This window comes from Coregonus lavaretus, assembly GCF_964263955.1.
Source record: "Coregonus lavaretus genome assembly, chromosome: 27".
Lineage (NCBI taxonomy): Eukaryota > Metazoa > Chordata > Actinopteri > Salmoniformes > Salmonidae > Coregonus > Coregonus lavaretus.
The window spans coordinates 22,420,159-22,448,094 of NC_140014.1; the positions used below are offsets into that span (position 1 = coordinate 22,420,159).

Sequence of the window (27,936 nt, forward strand, 5' to 3'; positions counted from 1 at the left end):
ACAAATGATGAAACAATTGTCTACTCTTAAGTGTAAAACGTAATTCACATCAACCCACACATGTGCCACTTCTTTATTCAACAGATAATACACAAAAAGGCCAAAATGAAAGTAATGTTAAAAACAGACCCACCACAGGTGGAGGGCAATGTGATAATGTGCTGGATTAGTGTGTTGATTGTAAAATTACTTGAGGTGAGTGGATGACAGAGGGGAATAGAAAACATTGAAACCCTATGAGCAGCAACTCATTTTAATATTTGGTTCAGCTGTGAAATAATCAGAAACACAAACTAGTCTGAAAAAAGCACAATAACGCCATAAGTCAAGAAACAGAAATGAGGGCAGGAGTTATAGGCCTATAAATGAAATAGAGAAACAAGGAGCCCACCTAGTCTGAGGGTCTTGATCACCAAGTTAAAATGTTAACAGAGTTTATATGGTCCAATTAGCCCTTTTTACAGCAACCAGTCAGTTCAAGTTCCATGATTGTTCATAGCTTAAGTTGGTTGAACTCAGCTCTTTCTAACGCAGCTCCTTAAATTGATACTGGAGTATACGTCTACTTGCAGTGTAGGTCTACTTGCAGGTCTACTTGTAGGTCTACTTGCTTTGGAGTTATTTACTATTATGTTATATGGCCAATGACTTGTTGCCTGATTTTTTAACACTAAGATGAAAAATATGAGGTGCATGTTACAGTATATTGCATAGCCTACATGTATGTTCATTTTGTGGTTCTTTTATGATTGTTTCTATTTAATTCCATAAAAGTACACCAACACATTGTCCTATGAAAAAAGTATTATAGACATAACTGTACCTATTATATCAATAATATAATTCTATACTTCATCCTAAACAAACCTCTTTTAAATAAATTACTCTGAAAATGCCCTTTGTAACCACTGGAGGGAGATATTCTTCTAGTATAGTCCTGTTGCTGCTGCAGTGACTACTGAGCACTTAGTACATCCTAGTCTCCACATAAGGCTGAAAAGTCACTGACTGTACTAGTCCATAGTCCATGTATGACTATACAATGTTTTAAACCACAACACAAAAAGTGAAATATAACTCATTCAGTTTGGGAAAGGAGTTGCTAGTCTACTAATGAACCTACAGTCGTGGTCAAAAGTTTTGAGAATGACACAAATATTAATTTTCACAAAGTCTGCTGCCTCAGTTTTTATGATGGCAATTTGCATATACTCCAGAATGTTATGAAGAGTGATCAGATGAATTGCAATTAATTGCAAAGTCCCTCTTTGCCATGAAAATCAACTTAATCCCCCAAAAACATTTCCACTGCATTTCAGCCCTGCCACAAAAGGACCAGCTGACATCATGTCAGTGATTCTCCCGTTAACACAGGTGAGAGTGTTGACGAGGACAAGGCTGGAGATCACTCTGTCATGCTGATTGAGTTAGAATAACAGACTGGAAGCTTTAAAAGGAGGGTGGTGCTTGAAATCATTGTTCTTCCTCTGTTAACCATGGTTACCTGCAAGGAAACATGTGCCATCATCATTGCTTTGCACAAAAAGGGCTTCACAGGCAAGGATATTGCTGCTAGTAAGATTGCACCTAAATCAACCATTTATCGGATCATCAAGAACTTCAAGGAGAGAGGTTCAATTGTTGTGAAGAAGGCTTCAGGGCGCCCAAGAAAGTCCAGCAAGCACCAGGACCATCTCCTAAAGTTGATTCAGCTGCGGGATCGGGGCACCACCAGTGCAGAGCTTGCTCAGGAATGGCAGCAGGCAGGTGTGAATGCATCTGCACGTACAGTGAGGCGAAGACTTTTGGAGGATGGCCTGGTTTCAAGAAGGGCAGCGAGGAAGCCACTTCTCTCCAGGAAAAACATCAGCGACAGACTGATATTCTGCAAAAGGTACAGGGATTGGACTGCTGAGGACTGGGGTAAAGTCATTTTCTCTGATGAATCCCCTTTCCAATTGTTTGGGGCATCCGGAAAAAAGCTTGTCCGGAGAAGACAAGGTGAGCGCTACCATCAGTCCTGTGTCATGCCAACAGTAAAGCATCCTGAGACCATTCACGTGTGGGGTTGCTTCTCAGCCAAGGGAGTGGGATCACTCACAATTTTGCCTAAGAACACAGCCATGAATAAAGAATGGTACCAACACATCCTCCGAGAGCAACTTCTCCCAACCATCCAAGAACAGTTTGGTGACGAACAATGCCTTTTCCAGCATGATAGAGCACCTTGCCATGAGGCAAAAGTGATAACTAAGTGGCTCGGGGAACAAAACATCGAAATGTTGGGTCCATGGCCAGGAAACTCCTCAGACCTTAATCCCATTGAGAACTTGTGGTCAATCCTCAAGAGCCGGGTGGACAAACAAAAACCCACAAATTCTGACAAACTCCAAGCATTGATTATGCAAGAATGGGCTGCCATCAGTCAGGATGTGGCCCAGAAGTTAATTGACAGCATGCCAGGGCGGATTGCAGAGGTCTTGAAAAAGAAGGGTCAACACTGCAAATATTGACTCTTTGCATAAACTTAATGTAATTGTCAATAAAAGCCTTTGACACTTATGGAATGCTTGTAATTATACTTCAGTATACCATAGTAACATCTGACAAAAATATCTAAAAACACTGAAGCAGCAAACTTTTTGAAGACCAAAACTTGTGTCATTACATTTACATTTTAGTCATTTAGCAGACGCTCTTATCCAGAGCGACTTACAGTTAGTGAATACATATATATTTTTTTTATACTGTCCCCCTGTGGGAATCGAACCCACAACCCTGGCGTTGCAAACGCCATGCTCTATCAACTGAGCTACATCCCTGCCGGCCATTCCCTCCCCTACCCTGGACCAATTGTGCGCCGCCCATGAGTCTCCCGGTCACGGCCGGCTGCGACAGAGCCTGGATTCGAACCAGGATCTAGTGGCACAGTTAGCACTGCGATGCAGTGCCTTAGACCACTGCGCCACTCAGGAGACATTCTCAAAACTTTTGACCACGACTGTACTTGCCATGAGAGGACCACTAGTATTTGGTTAGTTAGTTAGTCCTAAAGATTTAATGAAACAACATTGCAATTTCATGAATGGACACATTTAACCATAAATATACCTATTCATGTTAAATGGGATAAGCAGCTAAAACAACCACAGCAAAATAATAAACACTAAACAATAATAATAATGTAATTATGCAAAACATACAACTTTTAAATGTTTGGTCTTCAATTGCACTGCTTCACAGAAATGTATGTCAGGTCAGTTGTCACCAAGGTGTTTTTTTCACCAAGCAACATGTGCTTCCTGTGGAACCTAAGTTAGAAACACTCCCCTACAGCAAGAGGGCCTGTCACCATAACAACCCAGCTGCTTGAGTCTCTAGGTGCATGGAGACACACAGTATTGATGCATTTGTTTTGAAGACTCTTGATACTGTTAGCGCTGGGCAGGGAATAAATAGAGATGCCGGTTGCAACAGGTGTAGGGCTGCTACTGCAGTTACCTGCGAGGTGGCTGACACCTTGGACACAAACGAGATAGATGACACATTAACATGTGGGGCATTTATACTTCACATAGAAAGATGTAATGTATGGTCGATGGACAAATGTTTTGCTTAATTTTCCAGACGTATTACTCACCTGTCACAATCTTTCACTCTCTGTCTCTCCTTTCTTTTCTTTCCTCTTCCTCTCTGTCTCCTTCTGCAGAAAGATATCAGCAATATGAGCTCAACTATGTATTATAGAGACAGCAACATTTCTGTCCCACTATCTAACTTTACAATGGACATTATGACAATTGATATGCTCACCTTTCACTTTTCACCACAGCCTTCCTGATTCTAGGAATTAAATATGAACAACACTGATTAATTATATAAAAGTCAGTCATATCATTAAGCATAATATCATATTACAATGCAACTGGTTTACAGTGACCAAACACATACTATCAAAGCATGAAGTCTTTTTTTCTCTTACCTACATTCACATGTCTGGTGCTCCACAAAAGTCATTTCAACGTATTCTTGACCCTGCTCCGCTGGCTTGATTTTCAACAGCTGAGAATGAACACGTTGTTGAACAAGTTGCAGGGGAAAAAGTAGAAAAAAGCATTTTCCTTGTCTTGGCATACAAATATCAAATACACTGACGACCTCACAACATGGCAGCCATCCTCAGAAGGGACGTGCCCTATTACCTGCATGGTGACATTAGAGGTCCGAGTCGGACGGCACTCCAGGTTCTCATCGCCACAGCAACCAGCACAGCGCACCAGGGGCACGCAGGAGGGGCTGTAGATGTGCTCCACCTCCCCTGGGTACTCTTGGACCACCTCCACCAGCTTCTCTATGGTCCGGCAGAAACTACGGCCCCACACGTCCTGGAACATTAACACTGGGGAAGAGGAGAGAGGAAAGGAGTGGAGAGGAGAGGAGAGGTGGTGATACAACTGTCCATCACAGGACATATGGATAGTGGCTCATAAAGCCATTGTACAGTTCCCTGGATGCCCCAACCACATCCACCCATGCCTCTTGGCAGCTCCCCAGCCTGATGGATCTGGACTGTAGGAGAGATGGCTGGTGTGATGGCTGGTGCTGAAACTGCACGTAGAAGGGATTACCCGTTTCAACCCTTCAGGCGAGAGAGACGCACACTTGCACAATTACAGTGGGCCTCATTAGCCTGGTCTGATATCATCTGTCACACTGTGCAATTCAACGAGCAGAGTTTTACACCAACCGGCTGAGGTTTGTGTGTGTGTGTGTGTTGTCTGCCAGCTTAATTCTGAGTTGGCACAACATCCTTCCTTAATATTTCCCAGTCTGCCTACTGTTTTTTCTCCATCATGTCTATGTTATCACAACCACTGGGCAAAAAACAGAGCCATCTGCAAATCAATTCAAAAAGACTTAGGACACTCATCAAATGTAGTTGCTAAAACATTTTTTTTAAACACTGTGATATGCCTGGTGTCTATCCTGTTTTCATTTTTAAGAAAAATCATGTGTAATAAGAGCTTTCCTGTGGGAGCATATGTGTGAAAGTGTCCCCATAACATTGTCAGTAAAGAAAAACAACGGCCAACTCTGCCCGAACAAACAGAGAGGAAAGAGAAAACAAACACTGGAAAATGTTTTCCATGAACAGAACCTGCCCGGAGCAGAGCTGAGCTGCCCCCCAGGCACCTCTGGGATCTGGCTGACCCTGGGGTCACCGCATGGAGCCCGGCACCACAACAGCTGTTTATAAAAGCAGACAGGTCAGTGGGAGCCAGGCCGGGCCAGGGAGGGGTGCAGGAGATGTTGTCTCAATCCTCCTAACAGGCTATAGGTGCACATTACATTAAGTCACACATTCCTTGTCTTTTTCACTGGTGTTGCAGTGATTTACAATATAGTGGGGAGAGAGGATGTGAGAGGAAGGGGTTTAAGGGTGTCCTCAGTACCTCATTTATCAGCCCCTGCATTACTCCTTCTGAGAGCTGGGGGAACACAGTGACCTTGGGTAATCCCTAGTTGCTTATCCTAATTTCCCCCTTCGACCCTGAAACCTCAACCCTCAGTGCGTATTAACTGACCTGACGTCCTCCTCTGTAATCAAGGATCATTCATTAATGCCTTTCAACCATATCTATATTTAAACTGCTAATAGATTAATCAATTCTGATTCAGAGGGTTCAGAGAAAACAAGCTACAGAGAGTGCTGTGGTACTTTGTGTATTTCAACATGGAAATATCTCACTGTACTAAATGGCTATGCAGCATGGGAGGAAGAGAAGGGAAAGCACCCATGGTTTAGGGCAGAAGGATGTAGACTGTAAAAATAGTGAGCTTCAGCCTCTCTTTCACCAATCTGTCTGTCTGTCAGCAAGACAAGCTGCATAGATGGGTCTCCTTCAGTGGAGGAAGGGGAGGACCATCCTCCTCAGTGAATTTCATAAAAATGGTAAAACATTAAAAAAGTTATCTTTTTAAGATAAAACTATACTAAATATATTCACGTCACCAAATAATTGATTAAAATACATTGCTTTGCAATGAAGGTCTACAGTAGCCTCAACAGCACTCTGTAGGGTAGCACCATGGTGTAGCCAGAGGACAGCTAGCTTCCCTCCTCCTCTGGGTACATTGACTTCAACACAAAACCTAGGAGGCTCATGGTTCTCACCCCCTTCCATAGACTTAAACAGTAATTATGACAACTTCTGGAGGACGTCCTCCAACCTATCAGAGCTCTTGGAGCATGAACTGACGTTATCCACCCAATCAAAGGATCAGAGAATGAATCTAGTACTGAAAGCTTAAGCTACAGCTAGCTAGCACTGCAGTGCATAACATGTGGTGAGTAGTTGACTCAAAGAGAGAGAAAGACAATAGTTTAACAGTTATGAACAAATTAATTTATTCCAAAATGAAGGAGAAGCAAGAGAGAGAGAAAGAGAGAGAGAGACAATACGTCCTTTTTTCACTTTCAGTTTCACTTTCTTAGCTAGCAAATGCAGCTAGCTAGCTAGCCTTCTCAAACACCCTGCTCAAAGAGAGGGATGCTATGTTAGCTAGCTGGCTATGACTATCCAACACAACACTGGAACTCTTCCAAGTCAAGGTAAGCTTTTGGTTTTACTAATTTATTGCCACGTGGCCCGCCGGTGTAAGTGCTAAACTGCTTACTGACTGTACACTGTAACGTTACTGTATGATTGTAGCGGGTTTACTAACGCGTTAGTTCTATTAGCTATGTTGACTATGACGTTACTTTAGCTAATATGGTGACAACGATGTAGGCTGTGTGTAGCGGTTATGATATGGTTTGGAAAGTTTTTTTTGCCTGGTCACATACAGCTGATGTGTTGTGCATTGAAGTCCATAAGCGAAGGGAAAAGGTGAGAGGAGGAGAGCGCGAGAAGGAATAAAATGTGGTTGCTATGAAAGTGGACTGTGTTTACGCGTGATCAGGGGTGTATTCATTCCGCCGATTCTGTTGAAAAACATTTCTTAAACAGAAGCAAAACGGGGATAAACATACCTGAATTTGTCCAATATAAACTCTAGTTTGCAACTGTTGGACTAATGATTACACCCTAGATCAGCTAGATGCAGGCAAGAGTGTGCAAGGCAGTATTGAATGTGTCACTGTCTGTCCATGTGTCACTGTCTGTCACCTCAAATTTGTCTCTCGACCTGTGTGCACCTACGTTGTAAACTTTCATCCATAGGCTAGGTTGTAGAAACTTCATGATGGGTATAGGGAAAATGTGAGTATCATGTCATAGCCTAAACCTATCGCTGTTACATTAAACTGGGTGAATAGAATATGATGACAGTCATCCAATATGCTGTAATTGAAATAAGGACATGCTCATGAGAAAAAAAAGTGTCCTCCCTCATCTTAAACGGCACCGACCGCCACTGGTCTCCTTGATTACCTAAGCTCTCTTTTGCCATACAGTACAACAGTGAGCAGGACATCAGCGGTATGGGATCCCAGAAATAAAATTTATGTGAACCAGAAATGGATATTCAGCATCACCTGTAGGCTAGCTACTCTTGTCAACAGAACACACACATAAATCAGGAAATATATGTTTCTTTTAAATATATATGATCAACATTATCTCATTTGTGCAGTAAAAATGCAGAAAAGATTCTTACCTCCAGTTGTGCTGTTTGCACTGGGTGAGAGAGTACTCTGCAAAACAAAACAGACAAGGACTTAAGGGTTTAAAAAAGCACCTGGACATGATCATTTATTTCAGACAAATAAAACCCTTTCCAGCCATCTCAGACAGTATATAGGGACTTGGAAGATCTACTGCGCTGCCAGAAGCTACATATACTATATGCTTGTCTTGGATAGTTATAGTTCTTGGAAAAGAGAGTGTCATACAGTAACATGCTAAATGTATTGGCCTGACTTTACTGTAATAAAGCTATGTTCTCTAGTGGTTAAGGTTGGAATTGCAAGGAGACAGGGACATCTTGCAGAAAGAGCATTTTTTTTGTGATTCCTTCAATGGAAAACTCTCTTTGACAAGCACCAGATCCAGAGTCTCTTATATACCACATTCCTCTCGGTGCCCAACTGTTTAGGTTCAAAACCTGTTTCCTGTGGTGTAAGATTCAGCTCTCTATTTATTTTCCCGTTGGCGGCTTCCCCCTCTGTCTTGATTTTTCCCATCGTCCAATGATAAACAGTATGCGTTTCTCATTGGGCTGAAATAACACAAAACCTCTGGGTGACTCCATCGCATGAGCTCAGGAAGAAAAACCTCTATTTGTTCAAATATCCTCCAGCAGGACCACTGGACAGACAGGCGACGATCAACTTGCTTCCTCATTCTGTCATCTACACCAGTGTTGAGTTTCACAGGCTGATTGTCTGTGATGAGTACCTGATGACAAGTATTTTGATACACTGTCTGGCAGTGGAGGCTCCTCAGAGGAGGAAGGGGAGGACTATCCTCCTCAGTCAATTTCACGAAAATTAAAAACATTTAAAAACTATACTAAATATAATCACGTCACCAAATAATTGATTAAAACACATTATGTTGCAAAGAAGGTCTACAGTAGCCTCAACAGCACTCTGTAGGGTAGCACCAGGGTGTAGCCGGAGGACAGCGAGCTTCTGTCCTCCTCTGAGTACATTGACTTCAATACAAAACCTAGGAGGCTCATGGTTCTCACCCCCTTCCATAGACTTACACAGTAATTATGACAACTTCCGGAAGACGTCCTCCAACCTATCAGAGCTCTTGCAGCATGAACTGACATGTTGTCCACCCAATCAAAATGTCAGAGAATTAATCTAGTACTGAAAGCATAAGCTACAGCTAACTAGCACTGCAGTGCATAACATGTGGTGAGTAGTTGACTCAAATAGAGAGAAAGAAAATAGTTGAACAGTTTTTAACAAATAAATGTCTTACTAAATGAAGGAGAAGCAAGAGAGAAATAGAGAGAGAGAGAGATTGTCATTTATTTTCACTTTCAGTTTCACTTACTTAGCTAGCAAATGCAGCTAGCTAGTTTAGCCTACTCAAACACCCTGTTCAAACAGAGGGATGCTATGTTAGCTAGCTGGCTATGATTATCCAACACAACACTGGAACTCTTCCAAGTCAAGGTAAGCTTTTGGTTTGATTAATTTATTGCCACCGGTGCACACCGGGTGTAACTGCTTACTGACTGTACACTGTAACATTACTGCATGATTGTAGCGGGTTTACTAACGCGTTAGTTCTATTATCTATAGTGACTATGACGTTACTTTAGCTAATATGGTGACAACGATGTAGGCTGTGTGTATCGGTTTGGCTTGGAAAGGTTTTTTCGCCTGGTCACATACAGCTGATGTGTTGTGCATTGAAGTCCACAAGCAAAGGGAAGAGGTGAAAGGAGGAGAGCGCATAACCTAGATGCGAGAAGGAATACAACGTGGCTGCTCTGAAACTGTGAACTGTGTTTACGCGTGATCAGGGGGGTATTCATTCCGCCGATTCTGTTGAAAAATGTTTCTTAAACAGAAGCAAACGGAACAAAACGGGGATAAACATACCTGAATTTGTCCAATAGACACTCTCGTTAGCAACTGTTGGATGAGGCCCTGGGTCTGAACCCCACCATGTCCTGGACTTCCCGACAGGCCGTCCCAGGTGGTGAAGGTAGGAAACAACATCTCCACTTCGCTGATCCTCAACACTGGGGCCCCACAAGGGTGCGTGCTCAGCCCCCTCCTGTACTCCCTGTTCACCCATGACTGCATGGCCAAGCACGCCTCCAACTCAATCATCAAGTTTGCAGACGACACAACAGTAGTAGGCTTGATTACCAACAATGACGAGACAGCCTACAGGGAGGAGGTGAGGGCTCTGGGAGTGTGGTGCCAGGAAAACAACCTCTCACTCAATGTCAACAAAACAAAGGAGATGATCGTGGACTTCAGGAAACAGCAGAGGGTGCACCCCCCTATCCAAATCGATGGGACCGCAGTGGAGAAGGTAAAAGCTTCAAGTTCCTTGGCGTACACATCACTGACAAACTGAAATGGTCCACCACGCAGACAGTGTTGTGAAGAAGGCGCAACAGAGCCTCTTCAACCTCAGGAGGCTGAATAAATTTGGCTTGGCACCTAAAACCCTCACAAACATTTACAGATGCACAATTGAGAGCATCCTGTCGGGCTGTATCACCGCCTGGTATGGCAACTGCACCGCCCGCAACCGCAGGGCTCTCCAGAGGGTGGTGCGGTCTGCCGAACGCATTACCGGGGGCAATCTACCTGCCCTCCAGGACACCTACAGCACCCGATGTCACAGGAAGGCCAAAAAGCTCATCAAGGACATCAACCACCCGAGCCACTGCCTGTTCACCCCGCTATCATCCAGAAGGCGAGGTCAGTACAGGTGCATCAAAGCTGGGACCGAGAGAATGAAAAACAGCTTCTATCTCAAGGCCATCAGACTGTTAAATAGCCATCACTAGCACATTAGAGGCTGCTGCTGCCTATTGAAATCACTAGTCACTTTAATCATGTTTACATATCTTGCACTACTCATCTCATATGTATATACTGTATTCTATAATATTCTACTGTATCTTAGTCCATGTCGCTCTGTCATTGCTTGTCCATATATGTATATATACTTAAATTCCATTATTTACTTAAATTTGTGTGTATTGGGTATATGTTGTGAAATTGTTAGATATTACTTGTTAGATATGACTGCACTGTCGGAGCTAGAAGCACAAGCATTTCGCTACACCCGCAATAACATCTGCTAAACACGTGTATGTGACAAATACAATTTGATTTGATTTGACTAATGATTACACCCACTATCAGCTAGATGCAGGCAAGAGTGTGCAAGGTGGTATTGCATGGCACTGTCTGTCCATGTGTCACTCTCTGCCACACCAAATTTGTCTCGCGACCTGTGTGCACCTATAGTACCAGTTAAAAGTTTGGACACACCTACTCAATCCAGGGTTTTTCTTTATTTTTACTATTTTCTACATTGTAGAATAATAGTGAAGACATCAAAACTATGAAATGACACATGGAATCCTGTGGTAACCAAAAAAGTGTTAAACAAATCAAAATACATTTCATATTTGAGAATCTTCAAATAGCCACACTTTGCCTTTATGGCAGCTTTGTTTGCACATTCTTGGCATTCTCTCAACCAGCTTCACCTGGAATACTTTTCCAACAGTCTTGAAGGAGTTCCCACATATGATGAGCACTTGGCTGCTTTTCCTTCACTCTGCTGTCCGACTCATCCCAAACCATCTCAATTGGGTTGAGGTCGGGGGATTGTGGAGGCCAGGTCATCTGATGCAGCTCTCCATCACTCTGCTTCTTGGTAAAATAGCCCTTACACAGCCTAGAGGTTTGTCGGGTCATTGTCCTGTTGAAAAACAAATGATAGTCCCACTAAGCCCAAACCAGATGGGATGGCGTATCGCTGCAGAATGCTGTGGTAGCCATGCTGGTTAAGTGTGCCTTGAATTCTAAATAAATCACAGACAGTGTCACCAGCAAAGCACCCCCACACCATAACACCTCCTCCTCCATGCTTTACGGTGGGAACTACACATGCAGAGATCATCCGTTCACCTACTCTGCGTCTCACAAAGACACGGCGGTTGGAACCAAAAATCTCAAATTTGGACTCCAGACCAAAGGACACATTTCCACCGGTCTAATGTCCATTGCTCGTTTCTTGGCCCAAGCAGGTCTCTTCTTCTTATTGGTGTCCTTTAGTAGTGGTTTCCTTGCAGCAATTCGACCATAAAGGCCTGATTCACACAGTCCCCTCTGAACAGTTAATGTTGAGATGTGTCTGTGACTTGAACTCTGTGAAGCATTTATTTTGGCTGCAATTTCTGAGGCTGGTAACTCTAATGAACTTATCCTCTGCAGCAGAGGTAACTCTGGGTCTTCCATTCCTGTGGCGGTCCTCATGAGAGCCAGTTTCATCATAGCGCTTGATGGTTTTTGCGACTGCACCTGAAGAAACTTTTAAAGTTCTTGAAATGTTCCGTATTGACTGACCTTCATGTCTTAAAAGTAATGATGGACTGTCGTTTCTCTTTGCTTATTTGAGCTGTTCTTGCCATAATATGGACTTTGTCTTTGACCAAATAGGGCCATCTTCTGTATACCACCCCTACCTTGTCACAACACAACTGATTGGCTCAAATGCATTAAGAAGGAATGAAATTCCACAAATTAACGTTTAACAAGGCACACCTGTTAATTGAAATGCATTCCAGGTGACTACCTCATGAAGCTGGTTGGGAGAATGCCAAGAGTGTGCAAAGCTGTCATCAAGGTAAAGGGTGGCTTATTCTACAATGTAAAATTTTTTATAAATAAAGAAAAACCCTTCAATGAGTAGGTGTGTCCAAACTTTTCACTGGTAGTGTACGTTGTAAACTTTCATTCATAGGGTAGGTTGTAGCAACCTCATGATGGGTATAGGGAAAATTAGTATCATGTAGTAGCCTAACCCTATCGCTGTTACATTTAACTGGGTGAATGGAATATGAATGACAGTCATCCAATATGCTGTTATAGAAATAAGGCCATGCTCATGAAAAAAAAAGTGTCCTCCCTTATCTGAAACGGCACTGATCGCCACTGCTGTCTGGGTATCCATCCAACTACTTTGAGTGTAACACTGGCCAACAGTTACCATTGCCTACAATGGAAAATAACGGCACACGAGCAAAGAGACAAAGGACAGGCAGATGGAATAAAGCTGAAGTCTGTTTAATACCCTGTTAAAACCATATATTAGAGGCCTCCCGAGTGGCGCAGCGGTCTAAGATACTGCATCGCAGTGCTTGAGGCATCACTACAGACCCGGGTTTGATCCCAGGCTGTGTCATAACCGGCCGTGACCGGGAGTCCCATAGGGCGGCGCACAATTGGCCCAGCGTCGTCCGGGTTAGGGCAGGTTTTGGGGCCGGGGGGGCTTTACTTGGCTCATCGTGCTCTAGTGACTCCTTGTGGTGGGCCGGGTGCCTGCAGGCTGACTTCGGTCGTCAGTTGAACGGTGTTTCCTCTGCACATTGGTGCTGCTGGCTTCCGGGTTAAGTGGGCGGGTGTTAAGAAGCACGATTAGGCGGGTCATGTTTCGGAGGATGCATGACTTGACCTTCACCTCTCCCGAGCCCGTTGGGGAGTTGCAGTGATGAGACAAGATCGCAGTTAAAGGGGTAAAAAAAAAACATATATTAGAAACATTGGGACTATACTTGCAGTTGCAAACAATCGAAAAAGTTTACGTTTAAGTTTAAGGATCAGCCAATTAAAATCGTCAATGTAGTTCCATGTGATCAAAGTCTACATGTTTGCTGTTTCCATTACATAACCTGTCACATTCAGCTCTATGCTAACCTCACCAGGTGGCCGTAAATATTTCCTGTAACAAATTCAGCTTTTTTTGTGATGCCGGACATCTCTTCTATGGCATGCAGGGCATTTCCCACCATGGATTAAAGATAGGCATCGGCCTCGGAATGATTGTTTCTGGGAGGTTGCTATGGTACCGTGAGTAACAGTGGGTTTTCCTATTCATTTGCTGAACCATTCCTCGTGCCTCCATTGAGATCAAACGCGCGCCAACGTTAGCTTGCAAGCTTGCTAGGTCGAACAAGTTCAGTGACTAAGTTTTAATAGTGCATTCTATACCCGCATTTCTATTTTATTTATATATTGTGACCAATATTCCCCACTAAGCTGTGCACGTGCGTGGGCACGCAGTTCCCCTGGGACTGCCACAGCAGAAGAAATATCAGCGCTCGCAGAGAAGCGCAAGATTGAACTTAAAATCAAATCAAATCACATTTTATTTGTCACATGCGCCGAATACAACAGGTGTAGACGGGGGGGGGGGTCAATGCAAATAGTCTGGGTAGCCATTTGGTTAGCTGTTCAGGAGTCTTATGGCTTGGGGGTAGAAGCTGTTAAGAAGCCTTTTGGACCTAGACTTGGCGCTCCAGTACCGCTTGCCATGCGGTAGCAGAGAGAACAGTCTATGACTAGGGTGGCTAGAGTCTTTGGCAATTTTTATGGCCTTCCTCTGACACTGTCTAGTATAGAGGTCCTGGATGGCAGGAAGCTTGGCCCCAGTGATGTACTGGGCCGAACGCACTACCCTCTGTAGTGCCTTGCGGTCGGAGGCCGAGAAGTTGCAATACCAGGCAGTGATGCAACCAGTCAGGATGCTCTCGATGGTGCAGCTGTATAACTTTTTGAGGATCTGAGGACACATGCCAAATCTTTTCAGTCTCCTGAGGGGGAATAGGCTTTGTTGTGCCCTATTCACGGCTGTCTTGGTGTGTTTGGAACATGATAATTTGTTGGTGATGTGGACACCAAGGTACTTGAAGCTCTCAACCTGCTCCACTACAGCCCAGTCGATGAGAATGGGGGCGTGCTCTGTCCTCCTTTGTCTTGATCACGTTAAGGGAGAGGTTGATATCTTATCACCACACGGCCAGGTCTCTGACCTCCTCCCTATAGGCTGTCTCATTGTTGTCGGTGATCAGGCCTACAACTGTTATGTCGTCGGCAAACTTATTGATGGTGTTGGAGTCGTGCCTGGCCATGCAGTCATGGGTGAACAGGGAGTACAGGAGGGGACTGAGCACGCACCCCTGATTGCCCCCCGTGTTGAGGATCAGCGTGGCAGATGTGTCGTTACCTACCCTTACCACCTGGGGGCGGCCCGCCAGGAAGTCCAGGATCCAGTTGCAGAGGGAGGTGTTTAGTCCCAGGGTTCTTAGCTTAGTGATGAGCTTTGAGGGCACTATGGTGTTGAACGCTGAGCTGTAGTCAATGAATAGCATTCTCATGTAGGTGTTCCTTTTGTCCAGGTGGAAAAGGGCAGTGTGGAGTGCAATAGAGATTGCATCATCTGTGGATCTGTTGGGGCGGTATGCAAATTGGAGTGGGTCTAGGGTATCTGGGATATTGGTGTTGATGTGAGCCATGACCAGCCTTTCAAAGCACTTGAAACCTGCCTAAATGTAGTCATTTGGGCAGGTTACCATAGTGTTCTTGGGCACAGGGACTATGGTGGTCTGCTTGGTATTACAGACTTAGTCAGGGACAGGTTGAAAATGTCAGTGAAGACACTTGCAAGCTGGTCAGCGCATGCTCAGAGTAAACGTCCTGGTAATCCGCCTGGCCTTGCGGCCTTGTGAATATTGACCTGTTTAAAGGTCTTACCCACATCGGCTACGGAGAGCGTGATCACACAGTCATTTGGAACAGCTGATGCTCTCATTCATGCTTCAGTGTTGCTTGCCTCGAAGCAAGCATAGAAGTAATTTAGCATGTCTGATAAGCTCGTGTCACTGGGAAGCTTGCGGCTGTGCTTCCCTTTGTAGTCTATAATAGTTTCCAAGCCCTGCCACATCCGACGAGCGTCAGAGCCGGTGTAGTATGATTCAATCTTAGTCCTGTATTGACGCTTCGCCTGTTTGATGGTTCGTCGGAGGGCATAGCGGGATTTCTTATAAGCGTCCGGGTTAGAGTCCCACTCCTTGAAAGCGGCAGTTTTTGCTTGTAAGCAGGAATCAGGAGGATAGAATTATGTTCAGATTTGCAAATGGAGGGTGAGGGAGAGTGTCGTACGCGTCTCTGTGTGTGGAGTAAAGGTGGTCTAGAGTTTTTTTCCTCATTTAACATGCTGGTAGAAAATAGGTAAAACGGGTTTAAGTTTGCCTGCATTAAAGTCCCCTGCTACTAGGAGCGCCGCCTCTGGGTGAGCGTTTTCCTGTTTGCTTATGGCCTTATACAGTTCATTGAGTGCGGTCTTAGTGCCAGCATCAGTTTGTAGTTGTAAATAGACAGCTATGAAAAATATAGATGAAAACTCTCTTGGTAAATTGTGTGGTCTACAGCTTATCATGAGATAGTCTACCTCAGGCAGGCAAAACCTTGAGACTTCCTTAATATTAGATTTCGTGCACCAGCTGTTGTTTACAAATATACACAGACCACCACCCCTTGTCTTACCAGAAGCGGCTGTTCTATCTTGCCAATGCAGCGTAAACCCCGCCAGCTGTATGTTATCCATGTCGTCGTTCAGCCACAACTCGGTGAAACATAAGGTATTACAGTTTTTAATGTCCCGTTGGTAGGATATTCGTGATCGTAGCTCTTCTATTTTGTTATCCAATGATTGTACATTGGCTAATAGGACTGATGGTAGAGGCAGATTACCCACTCGCTGTCGGATCCTTACAAGGCACCCCGACCTACGGCCCCGATATCTCTGTCTCTTTCTCCTGCGAATGACGGGGATTTGGGACTTGTCGGGTGTCTGAAGTAAATCCTTTGCGTCCAACTCGTGTGCTGATATCCAGAAGCTCTTTTCGGTCATAAGAGACGGTGGCAGAAACATTATGTACAAAATAAGTTACAAATAACGCGAAAAAACTCACACAATAGCAGAATTGGTTAGGAGCCCGTAAAACGGCAGCCATCTCCTCCGGCGCCATTTCTAGAGTTTTCCCCTTTAGTTTCCCCCTTTAGTTAACACTATCAACATATCACTATCAAGTTTTTTGTTGTTGTTGTCTTAAACAGGCAGTGTTGTATTTTGAGACAGGCTTGAATAAGTAGCCAATAGGCAGAGGGTAGCATAATTTGTCTGATTCTTTGTAATAATGCTATGGGTATAATTATCCATTTTATTTTGTAAAGTGGTTTCTTGATTCAAACAACACAACAACATTTTCAGTCACCTCCTTGTCTGAAGGACAAGTGGATAAACAGTTTAATGTCAACCGCTGCAGGTTTTTCTCTAAAGTCTCGTGGAATGTAGTCCTACATTGGACACAACACATTGGCTGCTACTGTAGGCTAAACGATAGAACAGCTATTTCCATGTTAAAATGTTATGGGATGCATTTTCTCCATTGTTTTTGATGGTAGGCCTCTCTGGTAGTCCTACATTATGATCAAATAGCCACGGTACCCTACCATTGTTAAAACTAACTTAAAGTGGGTACAACCTCAGTGGCACAGCATTTTCACAACGTTCAAGTTTGTGCTCAGTAGACCTGAAATTTGCTCAGTGACTAAAATAATTACAGGGAACATTGATTGATAAACATTGATTTATTACCTAGCTAATACATTCAAGTCAAATTGCATTCCGTGTGTGGTTGTATTTACAGTTGAAGTCGGAAGTTTACATACACCTTAGCCAAATACATTTAAACTCAGTTTTTCACAATTCCTGACATTTAATCCTAGTAAAAATTCCCTGTCTTAGGTCAGTTAGGATCACCACTTTATTTGAAGAATGTGAAATGTCAGAATAATAATAGAGATAATTATTTATTTCAGCTTTTATTTCTTTCATCACATTCCCAGTGGGTCAGAAGTTTACATACTGTCACGATCGTTCTGAAAAGCGGACCAAGGCGCAGCGTGATATGCGTACATACTTTTATTACAGTACACAACACGAACCAAAACAACAAAACAAACGGTACGTGAAGTCCTGGGTTGAACACAAACCTTCCGGAACAAGATCCCACAATAAACTGTGCCAAACAGGCTGCCTAAGTATGGTCCCCAATCAGAGACAACAAGCTACAGCTGCCTCTGATTGGGAACCACCCTGGCCAACATAGATATACACGAACTAGAACACAACATAGAAAACTATAACATAGAAAAATCCACACCCTGGCTCAACATATAAGAGTCCCCAGAGCCAGGGCGTGACAGTACCCCCCCCCAAAGGCGCGGACTGCGACTGCGCCACACAAACACAAGAGGGTAGGGGCCGGGTGGGCATTCCGCCTCGGAGGCGGATCCGGCTCCGGGCGTGACCACCCCTCTATCTCTACCCCTGTAGCGCCCCTGGTCTGGACCGGCCCCGCTGGAGCAGCTGACCGGTGCCGGACCAGACACCGGTGGAACAGGCACGGACCGTGCCGGACTGACGACGCGCACCACTGGCTTGGTGCGGGGAGCAGGAATGGGCCGGACCGGGCTGACGACGCGCACCACTGGCTTGGTGCGGGGAGCAGGAACGGACCGGACCGGGCTGACGACGCGCACCACTGGCTTGGTGCGGGGAGCAGGAACGGACCGGACCGGGCTGACGACGCGCACCATTGGCTTGGTGCGGGGAGCAGGAACAGGCCGGACCGGGCTGGCGACGCGCACCACTGGCTTGGTGCGGGGAGCAGGAACAGGCCGGACCGGGCTGGCGACGCGCACCACAGGCTTAGTGCGGGGAGCAGGAACGGGCCTGACCGTACTGGGAACACACACCACAGGCTTAGTGCGGGGAGCAGGAACGGGCCTGACCGTACTGGTGACACACACCACTTGCTTGGTGCGAGGATCGGGACTGGGACTCTGCTGCCTACTCAGTTCCTCTCGCCGTGCCTCCACACTCTCCTTCTCCCTCGTGACCAGTGGCCCCCGTAACCTAGCGGCCTCCTCTGCTAACCGGCTGAACCGCTCTATCGCGGCCTCCTGCTGCCTCGTCGTCCACGGCATGAGCCCCCCCCCTAAAATGTTTTGGGGCTTGTCTCTCCCCCGTGCTCATTGCCTCCATCCCTCTTGCCAGACTCTCACTCATCTCCTCCCAGGTCCATCCTCTCTCCTCGTCACGCTGCTTGATCCAGTCGAGGTGGGATCTTCTGTCACGATCGTTCTGAAAAGCGGACCAAGGCGCAGCGTGATATGCGTACATACTTTTATTACAGTACACAACACAAACCAAAACAACAAAACAAACGATACGTGAAGTCCTGGGTTGAACACAAACCTTCCGGAACAAGATCCCACAATAAACTGTGCCAAACAGGCTGCCTAAGTATGGTCCCCAATCAGAGACAACAAGCTACAGCTGCCTCTGATTGGGAACCACCCTGGCCAACATAGATATACACGAACTAGAACACAACATAGAAAACTATAACATAGAAAAATCCACACCCTGGCTCAACATATAAGAGTCCCCAGAGCCAGGGCGTGACAGTACCCCCCCCCAAAGGCGCGGACTGCGACCGCGCCACACAAACACAAGAGGGTAGGGGCCGGGTGGGCATTCCGCCTCGGAGGCGGATCCGGCTCCGGGCGTGACCACCCCTCCATCTCTACCCCCCTGTAGCGCCCCTGGTCTGGACCGGCCCCGCTGGAGCAGCTGACCGGTGCCGGACCAGACACCGGTGGAACAGGAACGGACCGGACCGGGCTGACGATGCGCACCAAAACAACAAAACAAACGATACGTGAAGTCCTGGGTTGAACACAAACCTTCCGGAACAAGATCCCACAATAAACTGTGCCAAACAGGCTGCCTAAGTATGGTCCCCAATCAGAGACAACAAGCTACAGCTTCCTCTGATTGGGAACCACCCTGGCCAACATAGATATACACGAACTAGAACACAACATAGAAAACTATAACATAGAAAAATCCACACCCTGGCTCAACATATAAGAGTCCCCAGAGCCAGGGCGTGACACATACACTCAATTAGTATTTGGTAGCATTGCCTTTAAATTGTTTAACTTGGATCAAACGTTTTGGGTAGCCTTCCACAAGCTTCCCACAATAAGTTGGGTGAATTTTGGCCCATTCCTCCTGACAGAGCTGGTGTAACTGAGTCAGGTTTGTAGGCCTCCTTGCTCACACACGCTTTTTCAGTTCTGCCCACAGATTTTCTATAGGATTGAGGTCAGGGCTTTGTGATGGCCACTCCAATACCTTGACTTTGTTGTCCTTAAGCCATTTTGCCACAACTTTGGAAGTATGCTTGGGGTCATTGTCCATTTGGAAGACCTGTTTCCGATCAAGCTTTAACCTCCTGACTGATGTCTTGAGATGTTGCTTCAATATATCCACATAATTCTCCTTCCTCATGATGCCATCTATTTTGTGAAGTGCACCAGTCCCTCCTGCAGCAAAGCACCCCCACAGCATGATGCTGCCACCCCCGTGCTTCACGGTTGGGATGGTGTTCTTCGGCTTGCAAGCCATCCCCCTTTTTCCTCCAAACATAACGATGGTCATTATGGCCAAACAGTTATATTTTTGTTTCATCAGACCAGAGGACATTTCTTCAAAAAGTACGATCTTTGTCCCCATGTGCAGTTGCAAACCGTAGTCTGGCTTTTTTATGGTGGTTTTGGAGCAGTGGCTTCTTCCTTGCTGAGCGGCCTTTCAGGTTATGTCGATATAGGACTCGCTTTACTGTGGATATAGATACTTTTGTACCTGTTTCCTCCAGCAAGGTCCTTTGCTGTTGTTCTGGGATTGATTAATATTTTTCGCACCAAAGTACGTTCATCTCTAGGAGACAGAACGTGTCTCCTTCCTGAGCAGTTTGACGGCTGCGTGGTCCCATGGTGTTTATACTTGCGTACTATTGTTTGTACAGAAGAACGTGGTACTTTCAGGCGTTTGGAAATTGCTCCCAAAGATGAACCAGACTTGTGGAGGTCTACACTTATTTTGCTGATTTCTTTTGATTTTCCCATGATGTCAAGCAAAGAGGCACTGAGTTTGAAGGTAGGCCTTGAAATACATCCACAGGTACACCTCCAATTGACTCAAATGATGTCAATTAGCTTATCAGAAGCTTCTAAAGCCATGACATCATTTTCTGGAATTTTCCAAGCTGTTTGAAGTCACAGTCAAATTACTGTATGTAAACTTCTGACCCACTGGAATTGTGATACCGTGAATTATAAGTGAAATATTCTGTCTGTAAACAATTGTTGGAAAAATTACTTGTGTCATGCACAAAGTAGATGTCCTAACCGACTTGCCAAAACTGTAGTTTGTTAACGAGAAATTTGTGGAGTGCTTGAAAAACGAGTTTTAATGACTCAAATCTAAGTGTATGTAAACTTCCGACTTCAACTGTATTGGTTCATTCTGATTTCATGGGAGAACATTGTGAAAAAAGTTATCTAAGTCTTTATATACAGTTCATTCAGAAAGTATTCATACCCCTTGACTTTTTCCACATTTTGTTGTGTTACGGCCTGAATTTAAAATAGATTAAATAAAGATTTTTCCTACAAACAATACCCCATAATGTCAAATTGTAATTATGTTTTTAGACATTTTTACAAATTAATTAAAAAGAAAAAGCTGAGTCAATAAGTATTCAACCCCTTTGTTATGGGAAGCCTAAATATGTTCAGGAGTAAGAAGTCACATAATAAGTTGCATGGACTCACTTTGTGTGCAATAATGGTTTTTAACATGATTTTTGAATGACTACCTCATCTCTGTACCCCACACATACAATTATCTATAAGGTCCCTCAGTCGAGCAGTGAATTTCAAACACAGATTCAACCACAAAGACCAGGGAGTTTTTCCAATGCCTCGCAAAGAAGGGCACCTATTGGTAGATGGGTAAAAATGAAGAAAACATTGAATATCCCTTTGAGCATGGTGAAGTTATTAATTACACTTTGGATGGTATATCAATACACCCAGCAGTGGAGTGTATTCATGGATGCCAAGGGAAGCCAGGCGTCCCAAAAAAATGGACAAAGAATTGACATTGTTTTTTAGAAAACACATATGAAATAATTATTATTTCGTCTCATTGTGTTTTCATAATTTTCCTTCAATTCACAAAAGGCTGAATGTACTGTATCTCACCGGAGAAAGCATCTGAGCGAGCGAAACAGCGCCCCTCTGTCTCTGTATGTGTAGGCCATCTATCTGATACTGTCTGGTCATAAAGAGTATGACATTGTTGCAGCCTGTAGCATTGAACACAAGGGAAGCCAGCGAGCATTTGGCCTCCCTTGATAAAAAAAGGTATAAAATAATAGCCAATCAATGTTGAGCTAAACTGAGTGAGTTCAACTCTGAATGGTCCTGGCGCACCAAAATAAAGTGTCAAGGGAAGACAGTTTGGATTGGGCTTCACTTCTATCACATCACATCAAGAGAAATACGTCATTGACAGAAACAACTTGAACTGTTGCATCTGGTTGTGTTGTTTTCCTCCAGTGGCTAGCTAGCTAGCAACATTTTTCCTTTTCCTAAATTAGCCATGGATGGAGATAGGTTTTTGGACTTGTGGTTTTACTTAATTTTCTGTACTGGCCAATGATTATAATGGCGATTCTGATCCAACCATAAATTCATACATTGTGCCCCTGGACTGAGAGGATGTAAGTTCAATATGTAGCTAGATGTAGAAGGCTAATGTTAACTAGCTAACGTTGCCCATGAAAGGAAGTTAGGCTAGCGAGCAAGCATTTTAGCCAGGTAGCCAGGGACAACAAAACATAAAAGTGTGTACTGTATGACAGTCATAGACCGTTTCGTCAACAAGAAAGAGAGGAGGATGGCATTGGCGTTTCTTTGCAAGTAAGGTGAGTCAGCATGTTTTTTCTACTTGCACGAACGCACGCATACACACACACGCACACGCGCACACGCGCACACACACACACAAATCAGTACCATGGACAGCCACATCATATTTAGCTTACGTTGATTGGACTAAATTGTTTTTGGTATCTTTTAGTTGTCACTGTATTAGACTAAGCATAGGTGATATGATGATGTTGAAATGTTGAAGTTGAAATGGTTCTGGAATAGTGGAAGCAGCTCCTGTTTTCTTTGTGACTCTCGGTAACTCTCCGTGGTTCCAAATCAATAGTTGTTTAGTAGTCCGAAAATGTCGGAAACATTAACTTGCTTGACCATGCTGTAGGTCATGTAACTGTTTGTTACATGCAATATGCTTTGTGGAATTCACTGTACAGAGGTTGCTCTCCGGTTTTGTGATGAAACAAAAGTGTGGGTGAATTTATTCTGCCACTGTGTCTTCTTATTGTCTCAGCCTTAGACCTATATATCATGGTCGTAAGGCATATTAACTAACAGGTTATAGAGCAAACAACGCAATTATCACCACGAGCACGCCCCCATTCTCATCGACGGGGCTGTAGTGGAGCAGGTTGAGAGCTTCAAGTTCCTTGGTGTCCACATCACCAACAAACTATCATGGTCCAAACACACCAAGACAGTCGTGAAGAGGGCATGACAATGCCTATTCCCCCTCAGGAGACAGAAAAGATTTGGCATGGGTCCTCAGATCCTCAAAACTTTCTACAGCTGCACCATCGAGAGCATCCTGACTGGTTGCATCACCGCCTGGTATGGCAACTGCTCGGCCTCCGACCGCAAGGCGCTACAGAGGGTAGTGCGTACGGCCCAATATATCACTGGAGCCAAGCTTCATGCCAACCAGGACCTCTATACCAGGCGGTGTCAGAGGAAGGCCCTCAAAATTGCCAAAGACTCCAGCCAACCTCTCTGCTACCGCACAGCAAGCGGTACCGGAGCGCCATGTCTAGGTCCAAAAGGCTTCTTAAAGTTTCTACCCCCAAGCCATAAAACTGCTGAACAGCTAATCAAATTGCTACCCGGACTATCTGCATTGACCCCCTCGACTAACCTGTACCCCCGCACATTGACTCGGTACCGGTACCGCCTGTATATAGCCTCGTTATTGTTATTTTATTGTTGCTCTTTTATTTTTAACTTCAGTTTATTTAGTAAATATTTTTCTTAACTCTTATTTTTCTTAAAACTGCATTGTTGGTTAAGGGCTTGTAAGTATGCATTTCACGGTAAGGTCTACACCTGTTGTATTCGGCGCATGTGACAAATAACATTTTATTTTATTTGATAGGTTTAAAATGGCTTTTGTTTGATTGCCCAGTGATTTTACCCAAGCACCGCTACTGACACCCAGTCCCTACAAAGATGCAGGCGTCCTTCGTAACTAAGTTGCCAGAGAGGATGGAAACCGCTTAGGGATTTCCCCATGAGGCCAATGGTGACATTAAAACAGTTACAGAGTTTAATGGCTGTGATAAGATAAAAATGTGGATGGATCAACAACATTGTAGTTTGTCCACAATACTAACCTAAATGGCAGAGTGAAAAGAAGGAAGCCTGTACAGAATAAAAATATTCCAAAACATGCATCCTGTTTGCAATAAGGCACTAAAGTAAAACTGCAAACAAATGTGGCAAATAAATTAATTTTATGTCCTGAATACAAAGTATTATGTTTGGGGAAAATCCAACACAACACATCACTGTCCCACTCTTCATATTTTCAAGCATGGTGGTGGCTGCATTATGTTATGGGTATGCTTGTAATTGGCAAGGGATTTTTTAGGATAAAAAGAAAAGGAATAGAGCTAAGCACAGGCAAAATCCTAGAGGAAAACCTGGTTCAGTCTGCTTTCCAACAAACACTGGGAGACAAATTCACCTTTCAGCAGGACAATAAGGCCAAATATACACTGGAGTTGCTTACCAAGACAACATTGAATGTTCCTGAGTGGCCTAGTTACGGTTTTGACTTAAATTGGCTTGAAAATCTATGGCAAGACTTAAATGGCTGTCTAGCAATGATCAACAACCAACTTGTCAGAGCTTGAAGACATTTTAAGAGAACAATGTTTTACAGATATTTTACAATCCATGTGTGCAACGCTCTTAGAGACTTACCCAGAAAGACTCACAGCTGTAATCGCTGCCAAAGGTGATTCTAACATGTATTGACTCAGGGGTGTGAATACTTATGTAAATAAGATATTTCTGTATTTAATTTTCAAAAATTCGCTAACATTTCTAAAACTTTATCATTATGGGGTACTATGTGTAGATGGGTGAGAAAAAATATATATATTTAATCCATTTGGAATTCAGGCTGTAACACAACAAAATGTGGAATAATTCAAGGGTTATGAGTACTTTCTGAATGCACTGTATATAGTAATAATATCCATAGCCTCTTGTTTCCCCCCTAGCGAGTCAATTTCATACAAGTTAATTTACTGAGATGTTATTTTCACCAGTATTCCCATGCTGATTTATCCACATTTTTGGTGAGATTTTTGACACTAACTGATCATCACAGAAATGCCTTCCTTCCTGTTGTGGACCAGAATAAGTCAGATAGGGAGGATAATAGCTGTCAGTGGTTCGCTGCGGTCAGCCAAATATGTCCAAACAATGTGAATGAAGAGGAATGTCCTGCTTTCATAATGATGATCCATCTGTTATCGTGACAGCAGACGCCTGACACACACACTTCCTCCTAAGTGCCTTTCATTTTCCTGTGGAAGCCAGGCCTTGGCTGAAGAGGGTTCAGGATATCTCTGCTCAACATCAGGAGACATTACAGAAATACAAGAGATATTACAAAGTCACAAGCAGGGAGCACAGAAACCACGAAACCTGCTAGTCCTCCCAATCTCTCCTGACATTCTGCACACCATGGTAAAGGCAGAGTTCACCAGCGTTTTTGTTCAAGTAATTTCCCACTCAGCGGGGTATTGATTAATGTCTTTATATGCTGAGGTCATAACATAAATTGTTTCCCAGTGTTAATTGGCATATGATTTTGGCCTCTTTTTTTCATGCGGTTTGGGAGGAGCTCCACTCCACCACATCACAAGGGCTTTTTGTCCAAGGTCTGGCATGCCTTTGGGTGTGTGATGGGGCGGGGAGGATTTGGTTTGGATTTTCCAAGCCTGGCGTAAGCCTGGAGTCTAGACATGACAAGGCAGCCTCTTGGCACCTTCTGTGGCCGTGAGCAGGGGAGCGAGGTTTTGGCAGATTAGCAAGGCTGCATGAAGATCCTCACGTAGCAACTCCTTACTCCTTGGATGTGTGAGTATGTGAGAAAGAGCAAGGTTTGGGAGATGATTCAGATCTAAGGAAAAACACTGTCCCACTGGTCTGATTCCGAAATGACTTAGTATAAACTGGGAAACTGTTATTAGTTTTGTCCCACTCTAGACTCTTGTCTCATTCCTTCAGCGTGTCTGAGACACATAGACAGACCCCCCTGGCGTAGAATAAGACCATAGCCCACATTTGTATGTGCTGTAGTAACAGGTATTGAACAGCTAACCTGTGCCCTATGAGGGTATCAGAAGAGAATTCAATATCAATTCCTTGGGGATTTCAGAAGCAGTAGGACTAATACAACACTAAAGGAGTCGGTCAATGGGCTGGATGAGGGAGAGGTCTGTCTGCCGGTCAATAGGCTGGTGTTGGGCCAGAGTGCTCCCAGAGAGAGGCAATTCTCACTGTCTGGTTAGCATGCTGGAGGAGAAGCAGGATTCAAGCTCCTCCATGCCTTTACCTGTATTCATTGGACAGGTTTGCATGGTAATCTCTTCACATCCGTTTCTCCAGGCCACTGTGCTGAGTGGTACTGTAGTCAATACTTAACTGCTCCCTCTGACAGGACACTAGTGCTCTTCACACATTACATCTGCTAATTTCCTTTGTTTGGAAACTCAGGTTTCGCTCAGATATTGTCACCCATTAAATAACTTTATAGTACACACAGATACTTTGAAATGATTCACATTCTCTTAGGGGAAAAAAATATATAAACTACTGGAACCAAGACTTAAGAACTGGTATTGGCAGAAGATGGAGGGAATGTTGGAACATAACTAACGAAATTACAGTTAACTAACATTTTTGCCTATGTTATTTTTGCTTATGTATATAATTTATTACACAAGAGACAAAATTCACAAATTCTACAGCCCAACAGCAGAGTCATGTCTGAAGTGTAAAACTAACAATAACTCGATAATTCATGCATTCTGGGAATGCTATAAAGTTCAAAAGTTATGTGAGGAGTTAGAAAGTTGGCTGTCAGAAGTATTACAATGTCAATTTACTTTTAATCCGTCTGTCTGCATATTTCAAGACATGGCATTTGAGGGTGCAGTGAGATACCCGATGGGTTGGATGATACTTTTCTTGTCAATCATCTTTAAAAAAATATATATTTAAAAACTGGATATCAACCAGTGCTCCATCGTTAACATAATGGAAAGGTCAAATGCTTTATTATCTAAATGTTGAAAGTGTGTCGGCGAAGGAGAGAAACAAATGGTGCCGTTTGAGGCCATGTGGAGCGGAGATTGATACGGGCTCTAGAGATGGGGGTGTGAGCAGGTGGGTTTGGGCATTGGTGATGTTGCGGATGTTTGTGTGTGTCTGTATGTTGTCGTTTGTACGTGTGTGTTTGTATAGATGTTATTTAAATCATAAAATAAATGATTCACTCTCTCTCCTGTGTCTGATTCACCCTCTCTCCTGTGTCTGATTCTCCCTCTCTCCTGTGTCTGATTCTCCCTCTCTCCTGTGTCTGATTCTCCCTCTCTCCTGTGTCTGATTCTCCCTCTCTCCTGTGTCTGATTCTCCCTCTCTCCTGTGTCTGATTCTCCCTCTCTCCTGTGTCTGATTCTCCCTCTCTCCTGTGTCTGATTCTCCCTCTTTCCTGTGTCTGATTCTCCCTCTCTCCTGTGTCTGATTCTCCCTCTCTCCTGTATCTGATTCTCCCTCTCTCCTGTGTCTGATTCACTCTCTCTCCTGTGTCTGATTCACTCTCTCTCCTGTGTCTGATTCACTCTCTCTCCTGTGTCTGATTCTCCCTCTCTCCTGTGTCTGATTCACTCTCTCTCCTGTATCTGATTCTCCCTCTCTCCTGCGTTAGGAACCAACTTTAACTGCTGGATGAGAGTGTGCTCCCTCCCTCCCTGTGTCAGATAGGAGGCCCTAGCTGGGCTGCATGCTCCGAGGCCCTGTGCTTGTGCGTCATGCTACTACAGGACTCCTCACTCCTGACTCCCACACAGCTGAGCTGCGTCATTGTTAACCTCCTCTCTCTTCACGCCGTCTGTGGGAGGCAGGGCAGGAAGTTTAAGGAGCAAAAATAAAACTAAATGGAGACCAAATAAAAATTGTCCTTCAGGACTTCTTGGATGTGAGTCTCAAATGTCAGCTGAGAGGCTGAGATGACCTGTTCGTTTATTGCAATGGCTATACTGCTAATTACCACAACATTAATC

At 44.2% G+C, this 27,936-nt stretch overlaps 1 protein-coding gene across 1 annotated transcript in view; it reads right to left on the reverse strand.

Moving 5' to 3' along the window:
• Window positions 1-3,497: 3,497 nt before the first annotated feature.
• The window catches only part of LOC311102711 (snake venom vascular endothelial growth factor toxin-like), a gene marked incomplete at both ends in the record, with an annotated part of 36,657 nt that continues 12,218 nt past the window's right edge, over window positions 3,498-27,936 (reverse strand). Inside the window, 6 exons of the mRNA XM_084144083.1 lie at window positions 3,498-3,519; window positions 3,641-3,703; window positions 3,814-3,843; window positions 3,983-4,062; window positions 4,203-4,399; window positions 7,660-7,696. Of these exons, the coding sequence (XP_084000209.1) occupies window positions 3,498-3,519; window positions 3,641-3,703; window positions 3,814-3,843; window positions 3,983-4,062; window positions 4,203-4,399; window positions 7,660-7,696 (429 nt within the window). The remainder of the gene's footprint in view (window positions 3,520-3,640; window positions 3,704-3,813; window positions 3,844-3,982; window positions 4,063-4,202; window positions 4,400-7,659; window positions 7,697-27,936) is intronic.